A 25,118-nucleotide genomic window follows, 5' to 3' on the forward strand; every position below is an offset into this window, starting at 1 on the left:
GCCATCCCCCACTGGAGATCATCGTGAGATCCCAGAAGACCAGGCAGAGCTCCAGGGAAGGTGTGGCCAAGGCGGTCACAGCTGTGGCCAGCCAGCTGTGAAGCTAGGACCCCAGTCCACAAGAAATAGTTCAGAGGGGAGTGGGGGCTGTGTCCCCAGGCATGAGCTAGGGGTGGCATGGCACCCTGGGGCACAGAGTGGCATTCCCTGTCGATTTGTTGGACTGAGAGGAACAGTGGGGGCTTGGAGAACTCTGAGGAAGCGCCTGGAAGCAGCCTTCAAACCAACTGAAGAGAGTAAGCCATTTACCCAGCAAAGAATACCCCTGGTTCTCAGCTGGGCTTGGGAACATACTTTCTGTCTCCCCTATTGCTCCTTTAAAAACAAATCCTTTCCCTGTTCTCCTTCCTCCCACCTTCTCCCATGGCTCCACATTTCTGCCTTCCCTCGGGGATGTAGCAAGAGAGCCGGGATGTTTGCAGGTGGTGCCCCCTCTGCACTCATACGTCAGATTTGGCCTCTGATCTTGGGGCAGCGACACGTACAGATGTACAGTTTCCACTCCTCAGGGAGGCCTCCTGCCTCCCTCTCCTCTCTCATGGCCCAGAATGGCACACCAGGGCCTGCCCCAAACCTAATGTCATTAAGGCCAGATGGAGGCCCTGGGAGTCCCCTAGCAGGCTTGGCCAGTCTGGTGATGGCTCCCTTGGCAGTCCTGAACACATGGGGAGTGAGCGCCAGTGCAGGGACAAAGGCTTGGGCCATTTACTTCTGCATAGATGAGCTCTCAAGGCATCCAGGGTCATAAATACCAAGGAGTCTAGTTGGCAGCCAGCCAGCGGGCCCAGCTGCCAGGGATCGTGCGCCAGAGGGACAGAGCAGAGCGGCAGGTGAGAGACAGAATGGGGCTCCACTCAACAGACACCTTGAGGTCAGCGGTGCCTCCACCTCCATTTTTCTCTTTTAAAAAGAAGGGCTGGGGCAACTGGCAGGTGGTGAGTCCCCACGGGTGAGTTTTATTTGTGAAATCTCTCTGTTCTTACCTCTCCCATATGCTGGGAACTTTCTGAAAATAAGGGGTGTGTTTTCCCCACCTCTCTATCTCCTCTTTCTTGCTCAGCATGCACTTGAGGGTGTTTGAGAAACTCCTGGCTCGCCTCTCACACAAGAGTGGCAATGGCTACCATAAGTAAAACCCCTCCATTCCGCAGCTGGGAACCTGCCGTTGGTCCTCTTTGGAGGTGTCTGCCTTGACTCTCCCTGGGGGACGCCAAAGCCAATGCCACCCGAACCCTGATGAAGAGACATGGGCCGGCCACCAGCCTTGGCTCCCCAGCCCCTCCCCCATGTGGCCCTCTGGCCAGCGGTGCCAGACAAACCATATGCCACAGCTGGAGGGATGTCTGGTCCCACGGGCTGGCACAGCTCCGGGCTCTGGTGCCAGAGAGGTGAGTGGGGAAGGAGGAGGAAGGGACAGCGCCAGGAGCCCTGGCTTGGCAGCTCCTCCGGAGGGGATCGGTGATGCTCTCGAGTGTCCAGGAGGCTGGCGACCTGCCAAGGCTCTCAAGCGGGGGAGAAACAAGGGAACCTAGGAAACTCGGGGGCAGGGCAGAGGGCCTGGCGTGGGCCATTCGCACAGGAGGGGACTGACCCCCAGGGGTCGCTGCGCCGCTCGCAGCCCCCACCCGCCGGCAATGGGAGCCTGGTTGTACCACCGAGCGGCTCCCGCAGGGGGAGCGGCGGCCACGGTGGCGCCTAGCGGCGGGCTCCGAAGACAGCAGTGCTCCGCGGAGCGCGGGCCCTCGCCCACCACTAACGCAAGGTCAGGCGGCACGGAGGCCGGAGGCGCCACGGGCTGTGGGGCAGCGCGGCTCCAGAGCCTGCTCCGGACACCCCCACGCCCCATGGTAGGAGCCGGGACCCAAACAAAGGCGGGCGGCGAATAAAAGGCGGCGGCGGCGCCGAGTGCTCCCGGTTGCGCGCAGGGGACCGAGATCCTGACCAGGCTGCGGGCTGTCCGTGCGCTCTGGAGCGGAGCGGCGAACCTCGGCCTCCTGCAGCTCCAAAGAGCTCTCCCTGCGACTCCCTCGAGGGGACAAGTCCACAGGGCTGGGTGGCCGCAGCATCCGGCCCCTACGGCGCGCTTCCCTCCTGCACCCACAGCTCAGCCAGCTCAGCTTGGAAAGCCGAGGTGAGTGCGACGGCCGCTGGGTGCCATCCGAGTCGGGACGGAGGGGTGCATTGCTCAGCGGCGGGGGCAGGTCCTCCCTCCGCGCTGCCCCTCCTCGGCCTGCGCCCTGCTGTGTGTGAAGTTCTCCCGCTCTCCCGACAGCCTGGGATGCGGGGCTCTCACTCTCCACCCGGGGAAAGACGGCTGGCGGAGGGCAAAGCATTGCCCCCGGTGGCCGGGCCCCAGTTCCGCACCATCTCCCAGCGGGATCGGATCAGCCTCATTCTGCATGGGCCAATTTGATGTCCACAAACGGCGAGGCTTCCTACCTCCGGGGGAGGCTTCTGATTGGCCTCCTGCCCGTCCCTGCTTGTAGATGACTGATTCTGTAAAAGTTGAGTGTCGGTTTGAAGCAGCCCCGGATCGGGCCCGGCTAGAGCGGAGGGAGGGAACAGGAAAGGTGAATGACCTCAACATCCACTCCCTACCTTAGCGCACTCATGATTTCGGCGGGACATACCTATGTCCTGGGGCCCAACTAACCTGGCTGCAGGTGCAGCCGGGCGCGTAGGAGCTCTGGGGTAGACTGCGCGGGCGCGGGCGCGGGCGGGTGATGGAACCCGAGCGCAGAAGGGTCCCTGAGTCCTGCCGAGAACGCGAGTGAGAGTGGAGGTGGGATGGGCAGCCGGTCAGTAATGGCGCTGAGGGTCAGGGGGAAGATTTCTGGCACAAGTAGCCCGGAGTCCCATGAGCCAACCCAGCAGCTGGGAGAAGTTTTCCTAACTCCCCGGGAGGCGGGGCGCAGCTGAGCTAGGAAGGTGCCTTCTTGGAGGCTTCCTTCCCTTGGTCCCTCTGCTCCCCAGCCGGCGCCAGCTTTCCGCTGTCCCTCCTGAATCTGGGCGCAGGTCCCCTCCCGTCCATGACCTGGGTCAGCACCGCGGAGAGCTCCTTGAGGCGGCCTTTGAGATTCACAAGCCCCCGCGCGCGTCCACTGGCCCACGCAGACACACACACGCTGATTTATAGCCCAACCGCAACCAATTCCCGCGCATATTCATAGCCCACTCACACAAATATATATCCACCCACAGTCCTCACAATCCACACACAAGAGGGTAGATGCACACACACGTGAACAAACATAGATCTTCGTACAAGCACTTGCTATCCCTGCAGCATCTTCACTCCAGGGCCTGCTTTCTCCAGACATCTGAGTAAAAATCCCAGACCCCAGATCTCACCAGGGATGCTCACAGGGGTGCCCAGTGATTCACGGAGCCACTCAGCCCTCTCCCCCACCACACACACACACACACAGACACAACCCCACACCACACAGGCACCTGCACAAGGGCACACACACACACACACACACACATACATATACACACACACACACTTCCTTCCGGGGAAGCAGTGGGTCACAGAGAAACACTCCTCCTGACCCCACTCCACCCTCTGCCCCCACAGTGCAGACCTGGGCAGGAAGCAGGGCATCTGCCAAATGGAGGGAGGAGGCTGTGGCCCAGTGCAGACTGCAGAAGCCTGGCCCTACAGAATCTCCGTTTTAGGCTGAGTTCATTTCCCTCAGTTCCCACCCCCAGGCCTGCTCCCCTTCCTCAGATCTCACTCCAGACAAATCCACAGCCAAGGTCCACACCTCTCTCTCTCGGCATCATTCTTTGCTTGCACTTCCTCTTTGTTTCCTTGCTCTGTTCTTCTCCCCCATGTTTATTCCACATACACGCGTTGTCTTTCCCAATTCCTCCTTCCCAGCCATCTTTGCTCTCTCCCCAACTGCCTTTACTCTCTCCCCAACTTTTCTTCAGCCTGGATCTGACCCAGTCAGTCTTTTCTCCAGTGAGGGCACAGCTGACCCTTAGGGGAAGTTGACTCCAATCTCCTGGCAGATTCCATATCTCTACTCCTCTCTTTGGAAGTCTGACACCACGCCCCTCTCCACCGTGACCTCAGCAGTTTATGCCCCCTCCCTGAGATTTCCAGATGCCCCAGAGCCTCACAGGTTCTCTAAGGGGCCAGGATTCCTCTGTTCTGGGATCTCAGCGAGCCCCTGGGGATTTTGAAAGATCTGGTACTCAAGTCCTAGCTTGCCCTTTGATACCTTATTGCTGTTCCCTTAAAATCTAAACAGTGTTGAAAGAGGAAGCATCTGAGCAGGAAGGGGTGAAAGGACTGGTGTGGAAGTGAAGAGACGTCAGTCCTGTCTCAGCTTGGCCATAGAAGCCCAGTGTGTCCCTACGCAAATTATTTCCCTTCTCTGAGCCTCATGCTTCCCCTCTGTACAAGTACAGGGTTGGGTGAGTGACCTTCAGGGGTCCCTGTTTGGCCCTAATAATGGGCAACATGGACTCTCTTGTGAGTCTCTTGAGTGTGGGTGAAAACTGTGGTTTTAACCCCAAAGGTGGTCATGCCTTTCTCCTTCCTCATAGCACACACAGTTGGTGAATCCATCCTATCTTCTCTGAATGTGAGATGTTCAGATGATTTCCTTTATAGGACCAGAGACGTCAAGTTATTTTCTTGAGGTTATGTCACTGAAATGCAATCTCCACCAGGGCAGGCACTGATGCTGCTGTCAGTATATCCTCTGCATGAAACACTGGTTCTGGTGAATGAATGCATGCATGAATGAATGAATGAATGAGCAGAAGAGCAGGGACTTAACCCTGGATCTCTTGACTCCCCCTGAGCCTTGGAATTATGGTTTAAGCCTTTTCTCTGACAGTTTAGACATGTTTTTCTTGTGTCCTCATCTCCCCTTTCACTCATCTGGTCATTCAAAGGCAGATGAAGTTGTCTGAGTGAAGGCCTTTTTCTCCTTTAAGGCCACCCTGGGCTGGTTGTAAATGACTACAGAGAAAGGGCTAGATGAGCAGCTTTAAAGGACTGCCTGGTAGGCAGAAGCTTGGCAACGAGCCCCAAGTCCCTAAAACTCAACCAAGTAGGTTGTTCCTGGGCAGATAGCCAGGATCTGAGACGGGGAGGGAAGACAGTCATAGCTACCATGTAGCTGAGCAGCCATTTCTTATGCCCCTGAGCTGCAAAAATCACCTTTACAGATAAGTAACATGAAATGCTGAAGGATGCGGTGGTTTCCCTAACGGCAACCGCCAGCCCACTGTCAGTAATACAGATACCCAAAACATGGTGGTGGTGGCTGCAGTGGCTGATAATAACGTCATTGGTGTTGATGATGATGGCAGCATTATTGTGATTGAAACCTTAATGGTTGGCCTCTTTGATTTCCTTTTCCTCTTTGAAATTATTTCCCCACCTGAACCTCTATGCTCCTCCCCTTACCCAAATGTGGAGAAACTGAGGGCTGGGCCAGTGAGGCAGGGATGTCTGATTGCTGGTGTGTCCCAGCTGAGGCAAAGGGTCGTCATTTGAATTCCTTCCCCCTGGCCAGCCTTCCGCAACCCTAGCATGTCTCCTACCAGAGGAGCCAGGAGTGATGTCAAAGTCTGTCAAAACACCCTTCTAAGCTGGGCTCCAAATGCAAAGCCCAGAGAAAATAAATAAAGAGGACAGTGTTGGCCCAAAATAGAAGCTTGCACCAACTCACAAATATTCATGTTCTCCAAAAGTCGCATTTTATGGGCAGGCAGTGCAGCTCACCCTCCAGCTGCTTGACAAAGACAGGAGGGATGGATGCTGCAGGACTGGTCCAGGGAAGGGGGCAGAGGCTCCCCCCTGCAAGCTCACTCCCGGCTCACGGGGGGACCAGATGGCCACTCCCACTCGCCATCTGGAAGGTACATGGGTGGGAGGACCATGATCAATATGTCTGTGTGACAGTCACAGCTCTTTGGAAATGGGCACCAGACAAGGGGGATGGCCTTGGGTCCTCCACCTTTCCATAGCAGCAGCAGACTGGTCATGGCATATTGACAAGAATAACTGCTGTTGGTTGAGTACCTATTATGTGCCACGTACTAAGCATTTACACATCCTGCCTCATTTAACCTTGCAACCATCTCATGGCAGATGGATTGTTATCCCCATTTACTATATGGGAAAACCCAAGTTCAGAGAAATGAAGAGGCTTGTGCAAGGCCAGGTACCTAGAAGAGGCCAAGTTGGGATCAGATTTTGATTTGAATGAATCAGGAGCCCCCATTTTGTCCAGTATTTTGCACTGTTTCTGTATTCATTCATTCATTCACTCAATAAATATTTTTTCTAAAGAAACTCATTTACGTGATGCTTCTCAAAAGAACATAAATTCCTCTGCTGGCTGGGCCAGGGTGAAAGGCAGTACTGTCACCTGAATTTACCTCTGGCCATCTCTCAGTTCCTTAGGACGGGTACCTAGGGCTTGTGGCCTTGGACTGGGTGCGTCACCTCTGCACCTGGGGCTCTGTCCTGAAGCACAAGAGCCCAGACCTGTCTGAATGGGCTCAAGCCCCACTTAAGGCTTGGACTATGAAAAACAATTTAACTCCATAAGAGGTCAGGGCTACTGGAGGCCTCTGCAAGTGGGGAAGTTACTTCAGAGAGAGCAAGTTAGTTATCCAGCACCACACAGCACATCGGTGCAGAGCCTGAAGCTCAGAATCCCAGGCCAGCCTGCCATGTAGTCCAGGTTGGCCTCCTTGAGGGTGTGGAAAGCATTCAGACGGCCTAGTGACGGGGACTGGATCGATGTAGGCAGTAAACCGAACACCTCCCTTCCCTTCTGCGTGCAGAGGTGAGATGCAGCTGGCTTTCACTGAGTGGGCTCTCCTCTGCATCCCCTCAACCCCCCAGGTCAGGCCTGATCCTGCTGATCTGCCCCAGGTGTCCACCTATTCATCATCATGAACAAAAACGCTAACAAATACGAAACATTTGCCACACGCCAGGCACTGTGCTAAACGCTTTACATATATGCACTGTTGTAATCCCCACAACAACCCAGAGGTAGGTGTTCTCCATATTCTCCTTCACAGCTTAAGTAACTGAGGCTGGAGAGGTGTACTCGCCTGCCCAAGGTTACACAGCTCGTAAGGACGCAAGTGAAGCCCACAGAGCCCCCTCTAGCAAGTTTAATCTGGGGGTGAGGAAGGGAAAGGTTTGGAACCAAAGTCCAAGGGAAGGAGGAACTGATGGCAGTGGCAGGTTATTTATAGTACACCTCCAGGCCTTGTCACACCTGCTGGCATTTGTGCAAGAAACTGTGTCTCCGCCAAATCCTGGAGGGAAGAAGCGCAGTGCAGGGTCCTGGGACCAGGCGCTGGGGGATGTTACCGAAGCATAGCATCTGGGTGTAGTTCTCCCTGAACTCAGGAGAGAACCCACTGGGTATGCAGAACCCTAGGGCATGCCCTTGATTCTGGCCTCCCACTCTCTCCCTTTGCTCCTTCTTCTGAGGGAATCAGACTGGGAACCCGGGCAAATTGCAAAGAGCTGTCAGGAGGCAGATCAAGGTCTTGCCGTATGCAGTGAGCTTGACCGTGAGTCGGTGGGGACAATGAAAAGGACTGGCTTGGATTCGGATGCCTGTAGGCACCACCCATAGGGGTGCTCATAGGGGGCGCTCTATGGAACCAGAGAGTGGTGTCCTGAAAGACAGTGTCCACAGGCCTAAAACTTATCTACCAGACAGTCTTCTCCTTAATTCCCCATCCCACCGAGTGCCAGCCCCTGGGCCTGCGAACGGGGAAAAGCCTTGGTCTCTGTCCTTGTAGAGCCCACCAGAGTGTCCCATCCCCACCCCGCAGCACCTCCTGCCTGGAGCACAGGTGTTGGGTCAAAGTGATTGCTCACCCAGTCCTCCCCTGGAAGTAGAAGAAGGGCCCAGGTGTCCTCTGGGACTCAGAGGATATCACCAGGCAAGTCACTCCAGGATCCGGAGCAAAGTTTCCTAGGCGCAGTACCTGCAGTACAGTTGGGTGCTCTCCCGAGCTTGATGTCTTGGCCGGACAGCGGATGTGGAGAGGAGGCTCTCCCACACCCAGCCAGCTGCCTGAGGCATTCGACACACATACTGGCACCTGGACAATGTGTCCTCTGCCAGATCTTGTTAATAGAGGAGACATGCCTGCCAGCTGGAGGCCGCTCCTGCCATGAAGGAGCCGCGGTGATCTTGTCTCTGGGGAGAGCAGCTTAAATGGGGCTCAGAGTTAAGACAGTTCTGGCAAACTGGTGTTCCTGGGGTGTTTGGGGAGGAGTATGTTTCCCCCCAACACACATATTGGCCTTTGCACTGTCCTGAGGGATTTCTCATGTTCTTATGTGAGAGAGTTTAAGAGAGTTTGCATGATTATAATGGCCAACATATTTTGACTGTTTACTACCCACCAGGCACTGGGCTTAGAACTTTACAGGAATTATAATTTCATCCTCATACCTGCCTTAGGAGAGAATTACCCTTTATTATTCCATTTTAAGGATGAGAAATGTGAAGCAGTTTACTAGGAAGCAATGGAGATAGGACTCAGACCTAGGCAAGCCAGCCTCAGGCGCCACAGACACAGCCGCCATATGATGATTGAGGCCCACACTTTGGCCTGTATATTAACTTGATTTGGGTCTTTAAAGATCAGCATGATTGAAACCAAAATTTGGATCCTTCAGTGATCTGGGTGATTTACACATATGGACTTGGGCTGTGTCCTGGTTGACAGGGTGACACGGACTGACCATTTGCTTCTTGACAGCCAAGCAACTGAACAGATCACTTTTCAGATGTCCAGATATGGGCAACATCTGGCAGCCTGGCAGGATTTTCTAGCATTCATCCAGATGTTTCCCCCCATTTCGTGCCATATAGACACTTGCATCCCTCTGGATTTGATTGTGTGTGTGAAATTCCTGGTTGAAAAGTATTTGCTGGTTTTTTAAGGCATCATCTTGTGACTGCACAAAGGCAGGAGGTTGGTTCGGGTTCCTCTTTGCAATCCAGGCCTGAGGCAATTAGGTTAAGCTAGAAAGAAATCAGACTTTGGAAAAGTGTCAGAAGCCAGAGGAGAAACCTCTCCTTCCCTTATTCAACCAGAGAAGCTGGGAAGAGGCTGGCTGGTGAAGAGCATTTCAAGCTAGTAGCTGCTGCATGTTCCCGCAAGGGTTCTTGACTTTCCAACCTGCTCTTCCAGAGGCTTTGAGCAAGTGGTCCCAGAGTAACAGAGCCAGGAATTTGTAATGAACAGGGATGTGTCAGCCCAGAGGCATTCTTGGGCATTAATGAGCGTAAGAATAGATCCAGAGTGGGAAGGTTCACTGAGCCTTTAGGAGGAAAGGAGTTCAAGATATCATGAAGCTAAAATAATGTGATTTCACAGAAATTCCTAATTTTATATAGTAAGCATCAACAAGTGAATAAATTAAGATGATGAATGAATGAATGGATGGGTAAATAGAATTGGTGAATGGGGCTGATAAACTGACAGCCTTGATTTGGAGGGTCTGACCTACAGTACCGACAAGGGTAAGGGCCCAGTTCTTATCCCCAGGAGTCCTTCAGCTCAGGGTCAGGGAGAGGTAGTCTGAATCCTTGAACCTTGCCCTCCCCCTGCATACCCCCCAACTCTGTTCTGCAGGACCCTCTGGTCACTGGGCTCCTCTGGCATCTGGCTGCCGTAGGGAGTGGAATACAGGAGGGTATAAAGCCGATGAGGCTGCAGTCCCAGCACCCTGAGCAATCTGCAACCCTCTTCACCTTCCCAGCTACCCCTGTAGACCTAAGCCACCCCATCTTCTTGCTTGTCACACTCCTGTGTTCTGGCCTTTTAGGGCTCCAAATGATGAAACTGGGAGATACCTGAAAGCCCTTTGAGTCCAGCCCTCCCATTTGACAGAAGGGTAAACTGAGGCCCAGGGAGGAAGCAAGACTAGCTTGAGGTTAAAGCCCATAGGAGACGGCCCCATTACTGTGGAAGGATTGGGAGGTGGGGGGGTTCCACTGTTCTTAGGATAACACAGCACCACTGAGCAGAGTAGGGGTGAGACAGAAGGGGCCTGGAATTGTTGAGCCCAGGTAGCTTCACTGGGTCTCTCCTGGTCTCTGGGGGAGGCCTGGAGAACCAAGCAGCATTTTTTGGTTCTGGGCCCTGAATCTCCCAAGCATTCCATGGGTAAGGCAGCAGAGTTGAGGAGGGGAGGCACTTGAGGATCTACTCTCCCCCTGGGCCCTCTGCTCTGGCTGCTGAGCACCGATCCTTGACTCATGTCTCTGTGGGCAGCTGCGGCATCATGAGGGGTAGGCTGAGGCTGAGGGCCACGGTCAGACTCCCCACTCTGTCAGGGGCCTCTGTGCTGGCCCCAGCTGTAGAGGGGTACTGAGTACACCTCCTGGACTGAACCCCTGGGCCCACCTTGTGCACCTGGGCTGTCAATCATCAGTGTAGCCAGGAAGCCCTTCCCCAGGACCACTTACCTTTTGGGCAGGTGTTTTCCACCTGGACACCCAAGAGGAGGAAGTTACTGCTTCTCTCCTCCTTCCTTGGAGGCAGGGCTGTGCCTAGACCGTGGCCAGAATGACTCTGGGAGCAGACACTGAGGGAGAGTGAGTGTATGTGTATGTATGTCTGTGTGCACACTCACATGTGTGTGCACCAGTGGGGATTTGGAGGGCCGACTCCAAAACCCTGAGAGTTTCCAAACATGTAAGATTCAAATAAAATCTAATATAGTGAGAAGAGTACTGAGCTTATCAGAAATCCAGTCAAATAAATCCCTTTACTTCTTTTAGCCTCAGTTTTCTTATTTGCAAATTGGAAATAATTCCTAGGATGTGAAAACCTATATGGAAATGATCTACAAGCTGTAAGTTGCTGCACAGATGCAGAATCATCCAGTCCCCTGGATGAGAGGATCAAGGACAGGAAGAGAAATGGCTCTGGCTTGGGGACATGCGGGCCTGGGCAGCCTCCAGCATCTCTCTGCTGTGCTTCTTTCATCGGCTGCTGGCCTCCTTGTCCCTCCCCAAGCGCAGGCAGCAGGGGTTGCGGAAGCCCCGGGTTCTCAGAAAGGGGATTTGCCCAAAGGTCTCTCCCTGTCTTTCCCACAGTGAGGCCGGGGGTTCAGCCCCTTCCTACAGCTCCATCCCAAGCCAGTCGTGGTGACCGCTTGGTGGGTCTGAGCATTTTGCATTATATGCTTTTTATCTTTTATCTTCCAGTTTATCCTCAAGCTTCTCTTTGGGGTATAGGATGGAAAGAATCTTGCATAGATGTGCTCTGGGTGTGCTGGGTGAGGGGAGCTGAGGGATAGCAGACCCCAAGCTTTCCCCAGAGCTAAATACTGGCAGGTGGCCACCTGCTGTGTCCCAGCAAAGCTGATGTCACCCAGCTTGTGCTATTTGGAGGTGCCTGCCTCTTGGAATAACATTATAGTAAGACCAACCCTGCATGCCTCGTCTCCACCAGTTGTACATAGTTCTGAATCGGGGTGATGGGGAACCCACTCCCCTTCTTCTGCTTCCCCATCTTGGGCAGCAACTGGGAACAAGAAGCTGTGGGTTTAGAGAGCATCTCTTCCCAGATTGGGGACCACCCATCCAGAGATGTTAAGTAACTTGTTTTGGGTCACACAGCAGGTCCCTACTCCGAGTCCCCAGGGCCACTTCTCCTGCCCCAGGCACCCATCCCCTGCTTCAGCCTTTCCCTTGTCCCTTGTCAGCAGAGGAGGAGCTGGCTGCAGCCAGAAATGCAAAGGGAAATTGTTTTACATATTTGTTAATCAGGTCTCAGAGAGAGAGAAGGACCCGGAGCTCATCAGCCAGGAAGGAATCCAATTTGGCTTTTATGGCCGTGGTTATTGGTCGTATTTTTGTGGGGAACTTTTTATTTGTTTATTAACCCAGGAGTCTGGGAACCAGGGAACTGACTGGGTGCTGGGCCCAGTGGGTCACTGGGCTCACAGAACTCTAGGCTGCAGGCCGGGACTTGGGACTGGGGGTGGGGGGGCCTGGACAGGTTGCCCACGGCATGCAGTGAGAGCTTTCAGAACCTTCTTGACCCTTCAGGCAGAGGGTATCTGGGAGCCTGGCTGTATTTCATGGGTTCTGTAAGTGTTGCTGGTTTTATTAAGCTTTTACTGCCTTTTCTCAGAGGTGCTGAGGCTGCTTGGTGGGCTCCAGGAGCCAGACCTGATGGATCTGGGCCATGAGGCCTGAGCTGTGCAGGAAGAAAGGGGTGGGGGGCATGGTGGGGGACAAGAGTCAGTTGGGGTGGAATTCCATTTGACAGTAGAGCACAGAAGCCAAAAGGATGGGTTCTGACATGGGCCTGCAGAGGCTCGGATCCAGCCCTACCCCCCAAGCTGCCTTGTAGCGCTGGGGCTGGATCGGAGATGCCATAAATAAGTAAAGCACACAGTGGGCACGCAGCAGCACCCAGTGAGTGGGAAGGTCCAGCCCAAGCCCCTTGCATGGGGTCTGCCAGATAGTAAGTTCCTGGCCTTCTATTTCTTCTGTTGCCTGGCCACACCAGGAAGAGCTGATGGGCAGATCTTGGCAACCTGTTTGTGTTCCCCTCTCTGGACAGGAAAGTCCTGTTCCCAGCCCAAATGTCATCATTTCTTCCCTCCCCATGGCTGGAGGAAGTGGTGCTTTGAGGAATGAGTCCTGGCCAAAGATCCAGGAGCCTGAGTCCCCACAGCCAGGAGTGGGACAAGCCTGCAGAGAGGCGAGTATGAGCCTCAGCGGTGGGAAGGCTGAAAGCTAGATCACTGTTGGAGGAGGCACTGGGAACTTGGGAGGACCTTTCAAAGGAGCAGATCTTTCCAGTCTTGCAAAGGGCCCAGACCTGAGCAACAGATTCTTTCAAAGAATGGTCCTGGAACACCTAGCACAGAATCACCTGGAGAGGTGGTGTAAATACAGATTCCTGGGTGCCCAGGAGTTTGCATTTTAACAAGGGTACCAGGTGACTGATCCATATTAAACTCTGAGAGAATAAGAGTCAACTCAGGCCAACTTGTAGACCAGATCATGAGCAAGGGAAGATTTGAGGCTCTAGCCATCTTCAAAGTTCCCAATGATCATACTAGCTGCTGTGACTCAGCATCAGGGTATCACTGTCCCATTTTACAGACAAGGAAACTGAGACTGGCCCAAGGCATCCAGCTAGTGGCAGAGCCAGGGTTTGAGCCCAGGTCCATCTAACTGCAGCATCCATGCTCCCCACACCCCCTGGAAAATCAGGCCCTGGTGCTCTCAGAACCTGATATCCCTCTTAGTGTTGGGGGGGGACCACTGGACAGAAAACACAGAACAGGGAAATGTGACATTGGCTGTTGTGACCATTAATCCTGGGTTCCTCTGGTGCTGGCTGGGACGTTTCCCGGGTGACATATCGACCCGAGCAAAGCTTGTTTGCTTGATATATATTGAGCTGTTGGGCTTGCAAGTCAGTGCCCACAGTTTCCTCACCAGCTGTCAGCCCGGGGAGGCCAGCTGTCCCTCATGTGCTTTATCTCCGCAGCCCGCCCCTCTCTGAGATACAAGGGGTCCCACTGGGCTCACCACAGAGCACCATCCCTCCCCCTCACTACCCCCACCACCAGCTCCTTCCCCCTTTCATCCCACCTGGGCTCCCAGGAAATAAACCCAGATTTTCTTTGCTGGGAGGAGTGGTCATGTGCCACCCTGTGAACTTCCTGCCCTCTGCTGGCATATTTAGCCTGTGCTACGTGTCTCTGGTGGGGAGGGGCAGGAGGTGTGCTGGGGACTAGGCATGGGTGTTGGCTGCAGCTAGAGCCAGGTTTCCTCAGGGCTGGGGCAGGAAGGACAGGGGCAGTAGATGTAAGATCTTCTTGCTCTGGGAAGGGCTCAGACATCGGCTGAAAGTCACCTCACCACACCCCTTCCTCTACAGATCTAGAGGGCAGTCCTGGCTCTGCTGCTTTTTTTCGTTTCAGATTCTGGGGAGGACTTGGAAGGAGCTTCTAGGAGGGCCCAATAATGCAGCTGCTGGGATGGGACTCACTGCTACACCCCAAGTTTCCCTCAGGAAATTGTGTTAGGGTTCTTCAGAGAAGCAGAAGCAATGAATGGAAGTGATAGATAGGTAGACAGGTAGGTAAATAGATGATAGATTTTAAGAAATTGGTTCACATGATTGTGGAGACTGAGAAGTCCCAAGATCTGCAGGTGGCCAGCTGGAGACGCAGGCGAGCTGATGGTGTAGTTCCTGTCTGAGTCTGGAGGCCTGAGAACCAGCAGAGCCAGTGATCTAAATTCCTGTCCAAAAGCCAGCAGGCTCAAGACCCGGGAAGACGCAATGTTTCAGTCTGAGCGTGAAGGCTGGAAAAGGCCAATGCCCCAGCTCCAGCAGCTGCAGGAGGAGTTCCCCCTTACCCAGCCTATTCAGATCTTCAGGTTGATGGGATAAGGCCCACTTTAGGGAGGGCAACCTGCTTTACTCAGTCTCCACACCCAGAATCATGTTTGTCAAGGTCTGGGCATCCCATGGCCTAGCCACATAAAATTAACCATCACACCCACACTCTCATTGAAGGAAAGGCCAGGCTTCCAAGACTGGTGGAGACTTCCTTTAAATGATGCCTTAGGCTGTCCCCTGTTGAAAACAAAATTGCTGAGACCTGAGGGATTTCAAGTCTTAGGCGAATGGTGCAGGCTTGCTAAAGGGCAGTGGGTTTCTTCAGTGGGTATATTGATGTCTCAGCTTCCAAGGAACTTAAAGGCTGGTTGAAATGGAGAAAAGAGCATGGGCTTCAGCATCTGAAGCTCTGAGCTCCCAACTCTAGTTCATCCTTTATTAGCTGTGTGACACAAGGGAGTCACTTAACCTCTCTGTTTCTTCTTCTGTAAAATGGAGACACAGATAAAGCCTCCATTTCAGGGGTGATGTAAGGGTGGACAGAATGTGGTAGACCCACAGCTAATTATGCTATGATAACCTTAATAGGTGTCAGTTTCTGCATTGAGCTAGTTGGGCTTTTAGCTTCACCCCATCTGTCTGATTTTGCCCCAGTTTTACCGCCATGTCTTCAATACTTCTGCAGCCTCCTGGCCTGAGATGGAGTGCCCGGGCCCTGGAGAAGGGCTTGAGATTCTGGGTGGCAGGCACATAGCCAGGGTACCTGGGGGGTGGCAGACTCTCAGAAGATGGGGTATTAGGATTTAGGACTGAGCCCTCCTTTCTTTCCTCCCTTCACTCAGATGAGGCGGGCAGACCTATAACCAAGTGAAGGGCACCATGTCCCCACTTCAGCTTATCAGAGGTAAATGGAACTCATCAGCTCAAAATGCCTCATTTTGAACTTCTGCCCAGATCTCTGCCCAAGGGGAGGAAAATCCGAGACCCCAAAATGTTTGCAGGGACCAGAGCTGAACCAGGGAGGCAAAACACCCTGAGACAGGAATAAAAAGCTGATTATCTCCTAATTGCTGTTAAATTATATATACTTGTACATATTTTAAGTTGACTCTGCATGTCTAATGTGATTTTTTTATTGCATTTTAATAGTCTGGCTGGGATGGGGGAATGAAGAAGGAAGGGCTCTGTCACCCATCGCTGGAAGGAGGGAAGGTGTAAACAGGGTCGCAGGCAGGCTGAGAGGTGGAGCCACTGTGGAGAAGAGCAAGACCCAGAAGGGGGCTGGGGGTGTCTCTGAGGCCACACCACTTCCCACCAAAGCCTCATTCTGTACAGATGGGGAAGTCCATCTGGCTTGTGACTTGAAGAATGCCATTTTCCTGAGACCTTAAAAATAGCTTCCCTAATTTGGTTCTTTGGGTCCGTATGTCAACTTCTCTGGGCCTGGTTGTTCCCAGGGACTGCCGGCAACTCTCCTCAGAATCTGGTGGTAGAGCAGACTGAGCCCTCCTCTGAGCCAAGAGTCCTGGCTCTACCACTGAGACTTGACCTTGGGCAAGTCCCTTCTCTTGCTGGGCCTCAGTTTCCCCACCTGTAAAAGGAAAAAGTTGGATTAGGTGTGCTCTGATGTCCCTGCTGGGTTCAATGAACCATGATCTACTTCCTGCTTTTATTAAAGACCCCTCTTTCCATCTCAGGGGGTGGGAGAGTCCACATTTGCTCACCCACTGGGCCCCTCACCCCAGGTCCTTCTGCTTTCTAGCCAGGATCTCTCTGGCTGCAGCCTGAGCCAGTCTCCGAGGTTCCTCTCCTTGGGGGACAGAGCCCTCCTCCCTCACCTATTAGAGTAACTCCTCAAAGAGTTGAAGGCTGTTAGCAAAATCCCTTCCACATACATACACAGACATTCTATTTTTAAATAACATTTATTTCTGATTCTAAAAGGCTATACCTGATCAATGCAGAAAAATTGGAAATGGACAAGTAAAAACAAGGAAATAAAAATTACCCGCAATCCTCCCAGACATAGATAACCGCTATAAATGGTTTTTTTAAGTATGTATATGTGAATTTCATCTGTTATAAAATTAAGATTATGCTTCCCATGTGGCTGTGGGTCGCCCCACACCTGGCCCTTAGAACTGGGCTGGGTCCTTCCTTGGGAGGCTCCTCAGAGAGTCCTGTTTCCTCGTAGGCGGCTGCTGCACTTGCTTTTCCCAGGGGGAGGGAGACTTGCTTTGCGCATATGTGTCCACCTCTGGTCATGGGCCCCTGGGAGACCCTGACTTTAATTTTGACCCCTCAGAGTGTGTGTGTGTGTGTGTGTGTGTGTGTGTGTGTGTGTGTGTGTGTGTGACAGAGGGGAGGGATCAAGGGAGAGAGTGTGTGACAGAGGGGAGGGATCAAGAGAGAGAGTGGTCACTGAGCAGGAATGCACTCAGAGGGCCCACCCTACAGGAGATCACAACGGCTCACGTCCCCTTGGTCACAGCCCCACTTTGTGCTCTCTGTCTGAGCCAATGACAGACACCGCAGGAACCACCCTTCTCTCCTTTCCCTGGAGCAGATGCAGCTCTTCACTAAGCTAACCATTTCCCATCATTTGAGATAGGAAAACAGATTTGCAATTTGCTGCCCATACTTTGGAGGGGTCTGAGGAGGTGGCTGCTCAAGGAGGCACTGGTGTCAGACCCCACCTGCCAGCCAGGCCCTCCTTGGTTGGGGGGGATTTCTTAGATCCCACCCATCCTCCTTGACCTGCAGACCAGGGCATCTCAGAGACTCTGGGGGTGCACAGTTGGAGGGATCCAGGCCTTTACCATTCCACTGCCAGGTGGGGGAGACAGGGTCCCAAGAGAAGATGCACATGCCCAGGGCCACCCAGAATTGGTGGATGAGCCAGTCTACTTCCTGCTTCTCTCTTTCATACTCTTCAAGATCCTTTCCACCCAGGCAGGAGAAACCATACTCTGCAGTGCGCTTACATTTTTTGGTGTCAACTGTCTTCTGTCCAGGGAAAAGGTCCATCTATCCAACATAGATCCAGAGGTTCCTTTTCCTTCCTTCCTTCAACAAGAATCTACTAAGCACTGACACTCCAGGAGTACTTTAGGCCATGGGAACCCAGCAGGAAACATGACAACCGAGTCCCTGCTCCTGTGGAATTCATGTCCACCCCATTGTGGAGCTCTCACTGGGAGGCAGATGGCTGTGCCCAATTTTCTGGCCACTTAAATCTAGCAAATGCCGTCTGCAGGGAGCAGAGTCGCACATGTGGGACAAATTGTGCCAGTGTAACCAGTCACCCCAAAACTTAGTGATGCATGACAACTAATGTATCATGCTTATGTACTCTGGGTCAGGACAGGGCACAGGAGAGGGTGGCTGAGCTCTACTCCACGGCGTCTGGGCCTCAGCTGGGAAGACTGAAGGCTAGAGCTTACACCATGACCAGGGAGCTGGATTCATCTGCAGGAGGCCTTACTCACATCCTGGTTGTATGATTATGCTGGCTATCAACTGTTGTCAGCAGGAGCTCCTCCATGTGGTGTCTCTGCCTGGCCTAGTCTGGTCTTCCTCACAGCATAGCTGGACTCCAGGGACAAATGACCTAAGCAAGCCAGGTGGAAGCTGCCTCTCCCAAACCTCAGAAGTCACAGAGTGCCACCTCTGCTGGAGTCACAAGCCCACCTTGATTCAAGGGGAAGGAATGCAAACATTACTACTTGATCGAGGAGGTCTCAAAATCACATCATGAGACAAGCATGTGAGATGGGACAGGTTGCTAGGACCATCTTTGGCAATTACAATGTGTCACAAGTCTTTTAGAAGCTCACAGCCTTTGGGGAGAAGCAGAGCCTAAAAGAATAGCAGCCGTCATTTCCCGGTCACTTATACCTGTCAGGCACTGCAGTCAGCCTGCTGTGCACAGCATCTAACAACCTCTGTTTTGAATATTGTCAGCCCCATTTTGCAGATGGAAAAACTAAAGCTCAGAAAAGTTACATTGTCTGCCCCATGTCATACAGCTGGGGTTTGCACCCAAGTCTATCTGTTTCCAAGCCATAGCTCTTACCATTCTGCTACACTGCCTCTCCCTTGCTGGCACGAAGTAATTTTTACCCCCAAAGTGTGGTGAGCAGTTCAGACAGGCAGCTGGGTGGGTGTTGGGATCTGCGAAGGCTTCCTGGCAGAGGTGACACCCCTGAGCAAGGCTTTGGAAGATGCTGTAGACCTGGACACCTGGGGAAGGAACTTGGCATTCCTGGTGGAGTAGCCATGGGCTGGAAGGTCTCCAAATCACCCAGGGAGTGCTTCTGTGACCCGGAATCCTGGCCTTTACCCCCTCACACACCAACACGTCGTCAACTGTACACCCTGAAAAGCAGGCTGAAGCTGGGGACAGGGTGGATGGACTCAGTCCCCAGAAAATATGCAAAAGTGGCCCCTGCCCCTCTCTACCGTATCACCATCAGTTTTCTCCTTCCAAGGCTGGAAAGGGGGCAGAGGCTCCCACGTGCCCCCATACCCACGGGCAGGTTTGGTTTTGCCCTTTGGAGATGGAGTGAGTCTGACCCGCCTCTGGTTCACACTCAGGAGTTTCTACTAATACAAACTGGGCCTTGGAGCCGTTAGCGTCCCCCTGGTAGGCGCGAATGGGAAGTTTGAGTATTTTATCATAGGAATCTTGCATATTACAGGAGCAGCCTCCATCCCTTCTAGGCTTCTCTCCCTTTCAAGTCGTCTGCCCTGCCCTCCTCTCCCACCCCTCCTTGGCCCCCTCACTCCCTCTTTCCGTTTCTCTCCATTTCCCTATTTGCATCTGCGCCCCTCCCCTCCCCCAAGTTTCACTCTCCGGTGTCTCTCTCCTCTTCCCACCTGTCTGGGTCTCTCATTTCTCCCGTGTCTTGTCTCTCTGTTTCTGTTTCCCTCCTTCCCTCGTCCTCTCCTCCCCACTTTCTCTGGGCTGAGGGCAGCCCCCTCTCTTCCTGGACAGACCATCTAATTGAAATGGAGCACTCTAGAGAATGTTAATAGGAAAGGCAGCATTAATTAGCCAGCTCTAGCATAATTAGCTTCCTCTTTCTCACTGCCTGGCGTCTAACTGGATAATGAGTCTCTCTCTGTCCAAGCAGAGGGCAAGGGGTACAAGAGGGATAGGCCATGCCTGGGGGTGCTGGGAGGCCTCCTGCCTTTGGGCCACCCTGCTGGAGTCCTCAGGCTGCCCAGCCTGCCCTCTCCTGCCAGGCCCTCCTGCTGCTGCACCCAAGTCTTGGGGAGACAGATGCCTGGGCCCTGCTTGTGCTCAAAGGTTTGACGTTGCTGGAGCTGCATGTTAAGTGGTCTGAGCCTGACAAACAGTGGCTGCAGCTGCAGTGTCCCAAAGAGGGGGTGGGGAGCTACTGAGAGTTCTTGGGGAGAGATATGACAGGCACCTAGTCCTGGCGCAGCCCCATGGGCAATGGCTGAGTCCCGAGGGGAGCAAAGAAATCTGTTTATGTGACAGATAATGACTAAGGTACTACACAGATTGCAGAGTTCTTCCACCCTTGACACTCCCCACAGTCATATGCAGAACAGCCACCTCTGTTTTACAGATGAAGACCCTGAGGTTCAGAGAGCTTCACTGCCTTGCCAATGTTCACACTGCCAGGGTCCATCTGATTCCAAAAATCATGCTGTTTCTCTTCTACCTTAATACTTCTGGAAGGTACTTTATAGCTGCTCATTAAATAAAAGTGTTTGCAGTGGAGTAACACCTCACACTGGCCTTGAGCTCTAAAATCAGAGAATGCGGCAAAAAATTGGCAACTCATGCATAGTCAGAGTCCCCTCACACATTCCTCACTTGGGGAGGAGTATCTTTTTGCAATTGGGCTGTGATTCTCCTTTTTTTTGTGGCCTCAAAAGCCAAGATCTAACTGGGGGAGGTGATGGGCAAATAACAGGTTTTTCTTGCTGTTTTGTGCACACGTGATTGAATTCAGTCAAATTAAATGCCTACTTGATGCAATACCACTGCAGTGCTCATATTTGGTTATGAGTGGACAGTGTTAATACCCAGGGCCGGGCGACTGCAGCCACAGGGCACCATTCTCTCCCTCTCTTCCTCTCTCCAGCCGGCTGAACTCCCTCTCCTGTACGCTATGGACTCGGAGGATGACCCCTTGCTTCAGGATATGTGGCTAGAGGAGGAGCAAGAGGAGGAGGAGGAAGCAACGGGGGAGGCCTTTAGGAGGGCCCAGAAGTGGGGGCCCCAAATTGGGACAGGAGGGCAGTGTTGCTGGAGGCGCTGGACCTTGCCCTCCCGGCCCCCAGCCCTGGGCTTCTGGAGTACCCTGGGCTGGGCCTTCACCAATCCGTGCTGTGCAGGGCTGGTGCTCTTCCTGGGCTGCAGCATCCCCATGGCCCTGGCAGCCTTCATGTTCCTCTACTACCCACCACTGGACATTGACATCTCCTACAACGCCTTCGAGATCCGCAACCACGAGGCCTCCCAGCGTTTCGACGCCCTCGCGCTGGCGCTCAAGTCCCAGTTTGGGTCCTGGGGACGCAACCGACGCGATTTGGCAGACTTCACCTCTGAAACGCTCCAGCGCCTTATCTCGGAACAGTTGCAGCAGCTGCACCTCGGCAACCACTCGCGGCCGGCCTCCAGGACCCCACGCGCTGCCCCTGGAGCCCCAAAGCACGGCCCAGGCCAGTTGGGGGACCCTTCTAGGGACCAGAAACCAGCAGCCAATCCGAGTGGGAGTGTTTGGCGCGAGACCCCGCCCCTGGTGGATCTGGCAGCCAACCAGAGTGAAGCCCCCGTGAAACAGGGCCTGGAGAAGAATGGGCGGCGCCAACCCAATGCACCACTGCCCGAGAGCGCAGCCAATCAGAGCCGTGCCCGCCGAGGCGCTTCTCACTGGGACTACTCACGCTCGTACGTCAGTGCCAATACCCAGACGCACGCGCACTGGCGCATCGAGCTCATCTTCCTGGCACGTGGTGACACAGAGCGCAACATTTTCACAAGTGAGCGGCTGGTCACAATCCACGAGATTGAGCGCAAGATCATGGACCACCCAGGCTTCCGGGAGTTCTGCTGGAAGCCCCATGAGGTGCTTAAGGACTTGCCTCTGGGGTCCTACTCCTACTGCTCCCCGCCCAGCTCGCTCATGACCTACTTCTTCCCCACCGAGAGGGGCGGCAAGATCTACTACGATGGCATGGGCCAGGACCTGGCCGACATCCGGGGTGAGCAGACCTGCCGGTGCCCGGGAGCTGGCCTTGTAGGGGCTGGTCTGCAGTGGGGAGGGCCTTGATTGAGGGAGTCTGCGGATGGGGTGGGCCTTAGCGGTGAGGTCTGAAGGAGGAGAGCCTTGTAAGGGGTGGAATCTGAGGGGCGGGAGGGGCTTGTAAGGCACAGGGCCTGAATGAGGCTGGGGCAGGGTTCAATGGGGCTGGAGGAAGGCTCGACTCTTGGGTTCAGTACTTTAGCGGCTTGTGAGAGACATGGCCCTGGGTGGACGGGGTGGGGCTCAGCGGTGAGGTGGAGTCGGGTAGGAGTTGACTGGGCAGGACGTGTGAGGAGAGGCTGCAAGCAGAGCTGGGGGTGAGGCCGGATCCCGGGAGACCAGGAAGGAGGGAGACACAGGCACGGACTGAGGGCTATTGGGAGCCACGCTGTGGCCAGAGTTAGAGAAAGTATGGGGGTGGGGCTGGCTAGAGGGAAGCTCAGTTGTGGTTACAGAGACCAGGCATCCAGTCAGAGGAAGATCTGGGAGAGATCAGGGTGAAGTTAGTGTGAGGATGGGTGGGGCAGGCCAGAGAATTGTAGGGTGAGGCCTGAGTGTGCCTTGTAAGGGGCCATGGGGGTGATTCCAGGAAGATGAAGGCAGGACTGTAATGGGAATGTGGAGTTACAGGACTGCAGAGACTGGGCCTTGGAATTAGGTGAGGTTCATCTAATAGAGGTGAGGAAATGATAATGTGAACTTACTGGGAGCCACCTGAGCAGATCTGGGGGACCACTTCCTCTGACAGCTGTGAGTTCTCTAACCATCTCTGTTCTGTCGGGGACAGAGGCAGCCCGAGGGCAAGTTTCCCAGCCCTGTAGAAAGGAAAAAGAGAGCAGGGTGACCTTGGTGGCGGGCTGGAGGGAGCTGACCCACTGAGCACCCTTCTTGGGTTCCCCACCCCTGCAGGTTCCCTTGAGTTGGCCATGACGCACCCTGAGTTCTACTGGTACGTCGACGAGGGCCTTTCTGCAGAAAACCTCAAGAGCTCTCTTCTGCGCAGCGAGATCCTGTTTGGAGCACCCCTGCCCAACTACTACTCAGTGGATGATCGCTGGGAGGAGCAGCGGGCCAAGTTCCAGAGCTTTGTGGTCACCTATGTGGCCATGCTGGCCAAGCAGTCTACTAGGTAGGAGATCCGTCTGTGCCTGTGGGTGTCTGCCCTTGTTTGGAGCAGGAAAGGGCTGTGTTAGGGTAGGGAGTTGGTTTCCAGGTGCTTCTTTCTCATAAATCCCAGATTCCCTTCCTGCAGCCTTTTCTCTAGGAAGTCTTTCCAAATCGGGCAGAGCGGGATACTTTGTCGCTGTCACTCTGATAGGTGAAAGGCCCCTTTTCCTGATCGGTGCTAATGGCTAGTGAACAGGACAGCTTTGGAAGAGGTAGGAAATCTAAGAACTCTTGCCCTGGAGGTCTTAGATATTGATTTTCTCCTGGGATGGTGCTAGAAGGCTCTGGAAAGAGTATGGACCAGGGAGTAAGGAGACCTCTGCTTCTGCTACCCAGGGAGATAGTTGGCAGGTCACTTCACTTCTCTGGGCCTCAGTTTCCCTACTTGTAAAATGAGGATGGTGAATCCTGCTACCCTTCTGGGGTCATTTGGAAGAGATGAGCTGAGATATAAAGGTGATTTGGGGGAGTGGGTACTTTATTTGTTCCCCAAGTCTTGAGTTGTGAGTCCCAGAATACAACTGAGCCCCTCTGCACAACGAAAGGGCATTAGATAGTTTATCAGTCAGTCCTGCTGGGCAGGAACTCCAGTGCCTCTCAGTCCCCTGTCCTGGCAGGCCATCCCTCGATACGGGAGGAATCATTCTCCCTGAAATACCCACGTTTCTTCCATTACTCGTCCATTACATCGAGCAACTCCTGTAGTAATCAGAGCTAACATTTATCAGCTGCTTACTCTGTGCCACACACTGTTCTAACTCCTTTATATGCATCTCATTTCATTCTCATGCCAACCCACTGAGGTAGGTACTATTGTGATTATCTTCATTCAGAGGCACAGCACAACTAAGTAAGTTGTCCAAAATTACAGAACTCCTAAGTGGTGAAATGGGATTAAAATCCACACTGCCTTATCCAGAGGCCTCATCCCTTGTGTTTTTATGCCAGTTGCTGCCCAGGAGCCTTCTGCCAGCCCTGCTTCTTTGCCAGGCAAACTCCTATTCATCCTCTAAGACCCAGTCTGGGCAGCTTTTCTGTAGGATGGCTGGTTTAAATGCCCACCCTACCCACTTCCATGTCCACTGTCTGCTTCCTTCTCCCTAAAGACAGCAGAAAGGAACATGCACAGGCTTTGGAGCTAGACAGACCTGGCATCAGATCCCAGTTACTCCACTTAGCTGTGGGAGTTTCAGTGAGCTTTTTCACCTCTCTGAGCCATAATTTCATCATAGCACTTGTCTCTCTATATTTTAGTTGTTTAATTGCTTGTCACTCAAAGTACAGTCCTCGAATCAGCAGCATGAGCATCCCTGGGGGCTTGTTAGAAATGCAGAATCTCAAGGCCTTTCCCGGACTGACAGGATTTCCAGGTGACTTGTTTGTACATTTAAGTTTGAGGAAGGTCTGGTTTAATTATGTCTCAATAGAATAGGAGTTTGTTGAGGACTGAGATTGTTCCTGGCTTGTTTCTGTAGGCCTAGCCCCTAGCACAGTGCTAGGATCCCCTTAGTAGGGATTTGTCTGGGGGGAATGAATGGATTCATGGATGGAGGTGCCCCAGGGAAAGGTACATGGCTGGGTTGGGAAGCGGGGAGGAGCTGGCTGTGGAAGGATCTTCAGGGTTTCAGATACTAACAGTTACCTCTACCGTATGTTCAGCTGCTGAGGGAAAACCCCTGCCCTGGGTGAAAAAGCCGCTCTTCCCCTTCCTGTCCCTCCAGACCCTTCATAGGAGTGGTGACGATCAAGGTCCCTATAGACTTGATTTTGGTACCTTCTTTTGGATTAATAAAATCTTTTTTATTACTCTATTATTGGTGGCCCAAGAGATGGCAACATTCACCTTGATTTATTACAGAATAATACAAATGATCACTTTCACTACTTCCCCGATAATACTAGAATCTCAGAATATGACCACTGCATTTATACCCCTTCAGCCTTTTGCATTTTTGTTGCATGCATATTAATTCTATATACATTTTTAAGCTCCATAAGACATTACATTTTTATTTTTCTGAGTCAATGTCCATTTATATTTACTCACATATTTACCTTTTCTGTTGCTCTTCATTACTTTCTTCAATTTCATGTTTCTCTCTGGGTTCATTTTCTTCATATCTGAAGAACTCTCTTTAGTATTTTTTTTTTAGTGCCGATTTGCTGATAATCTCCCTCTTTTCTTTGCCTAGAAAACATCTTTATTTTACTTTA

General features: G+C 53.0%; 1 protein-coding gene across 2 annotated transcripts in view; it reads left to right on the plus strand.

Annotated features, from left to right (window-relative positions):
* The first annotated feature begins 1,878 nt into the window (after window positions 1-1,878).
* The window catches only part of DISP3 (dispatched RND transporter family member 3), a 51,476-nt gene continuing 28,236 nt past the window's right edge, over window positions 1,879-25,118 (plus strand). For both annotated transcript variants that reach the window (XM_037000183.2, XM_017663825.3), the window contains exons 1-3: window positions 1,879-2,191; window positions 20,574-21,696; window positions 22,647-22,866. In XM_037000183.2, the coding sequence (XP_036856078.2) occupies window positions 20,601-21,696; window positions 22,647-22,866 (1,316 nt within the window). In that variant the 5' untranslated portion in view covers window positions 1,879-2,191; window positions 20,574-20,600. The remainder of the gene's footprint in view (window positions 2,192-20,573; window positions 21,697-22,646; window positions 22,867-25,118) is intronic.

The sequence above is a fragment of the Manis javanica genome, chromosome 4, assembly GCF_040802235.1.
Source record: "Manis javanica isolate MJ-LG chromosome 4, MJ_LKY, whole genome shotgun sequence".
Taxonomy (NCBI): domain Eukaryota; kingdom Metazoa; phylum Chordata; class Mammalia; order Pholidota; family Manidae; genus Manis; species Manis javanica.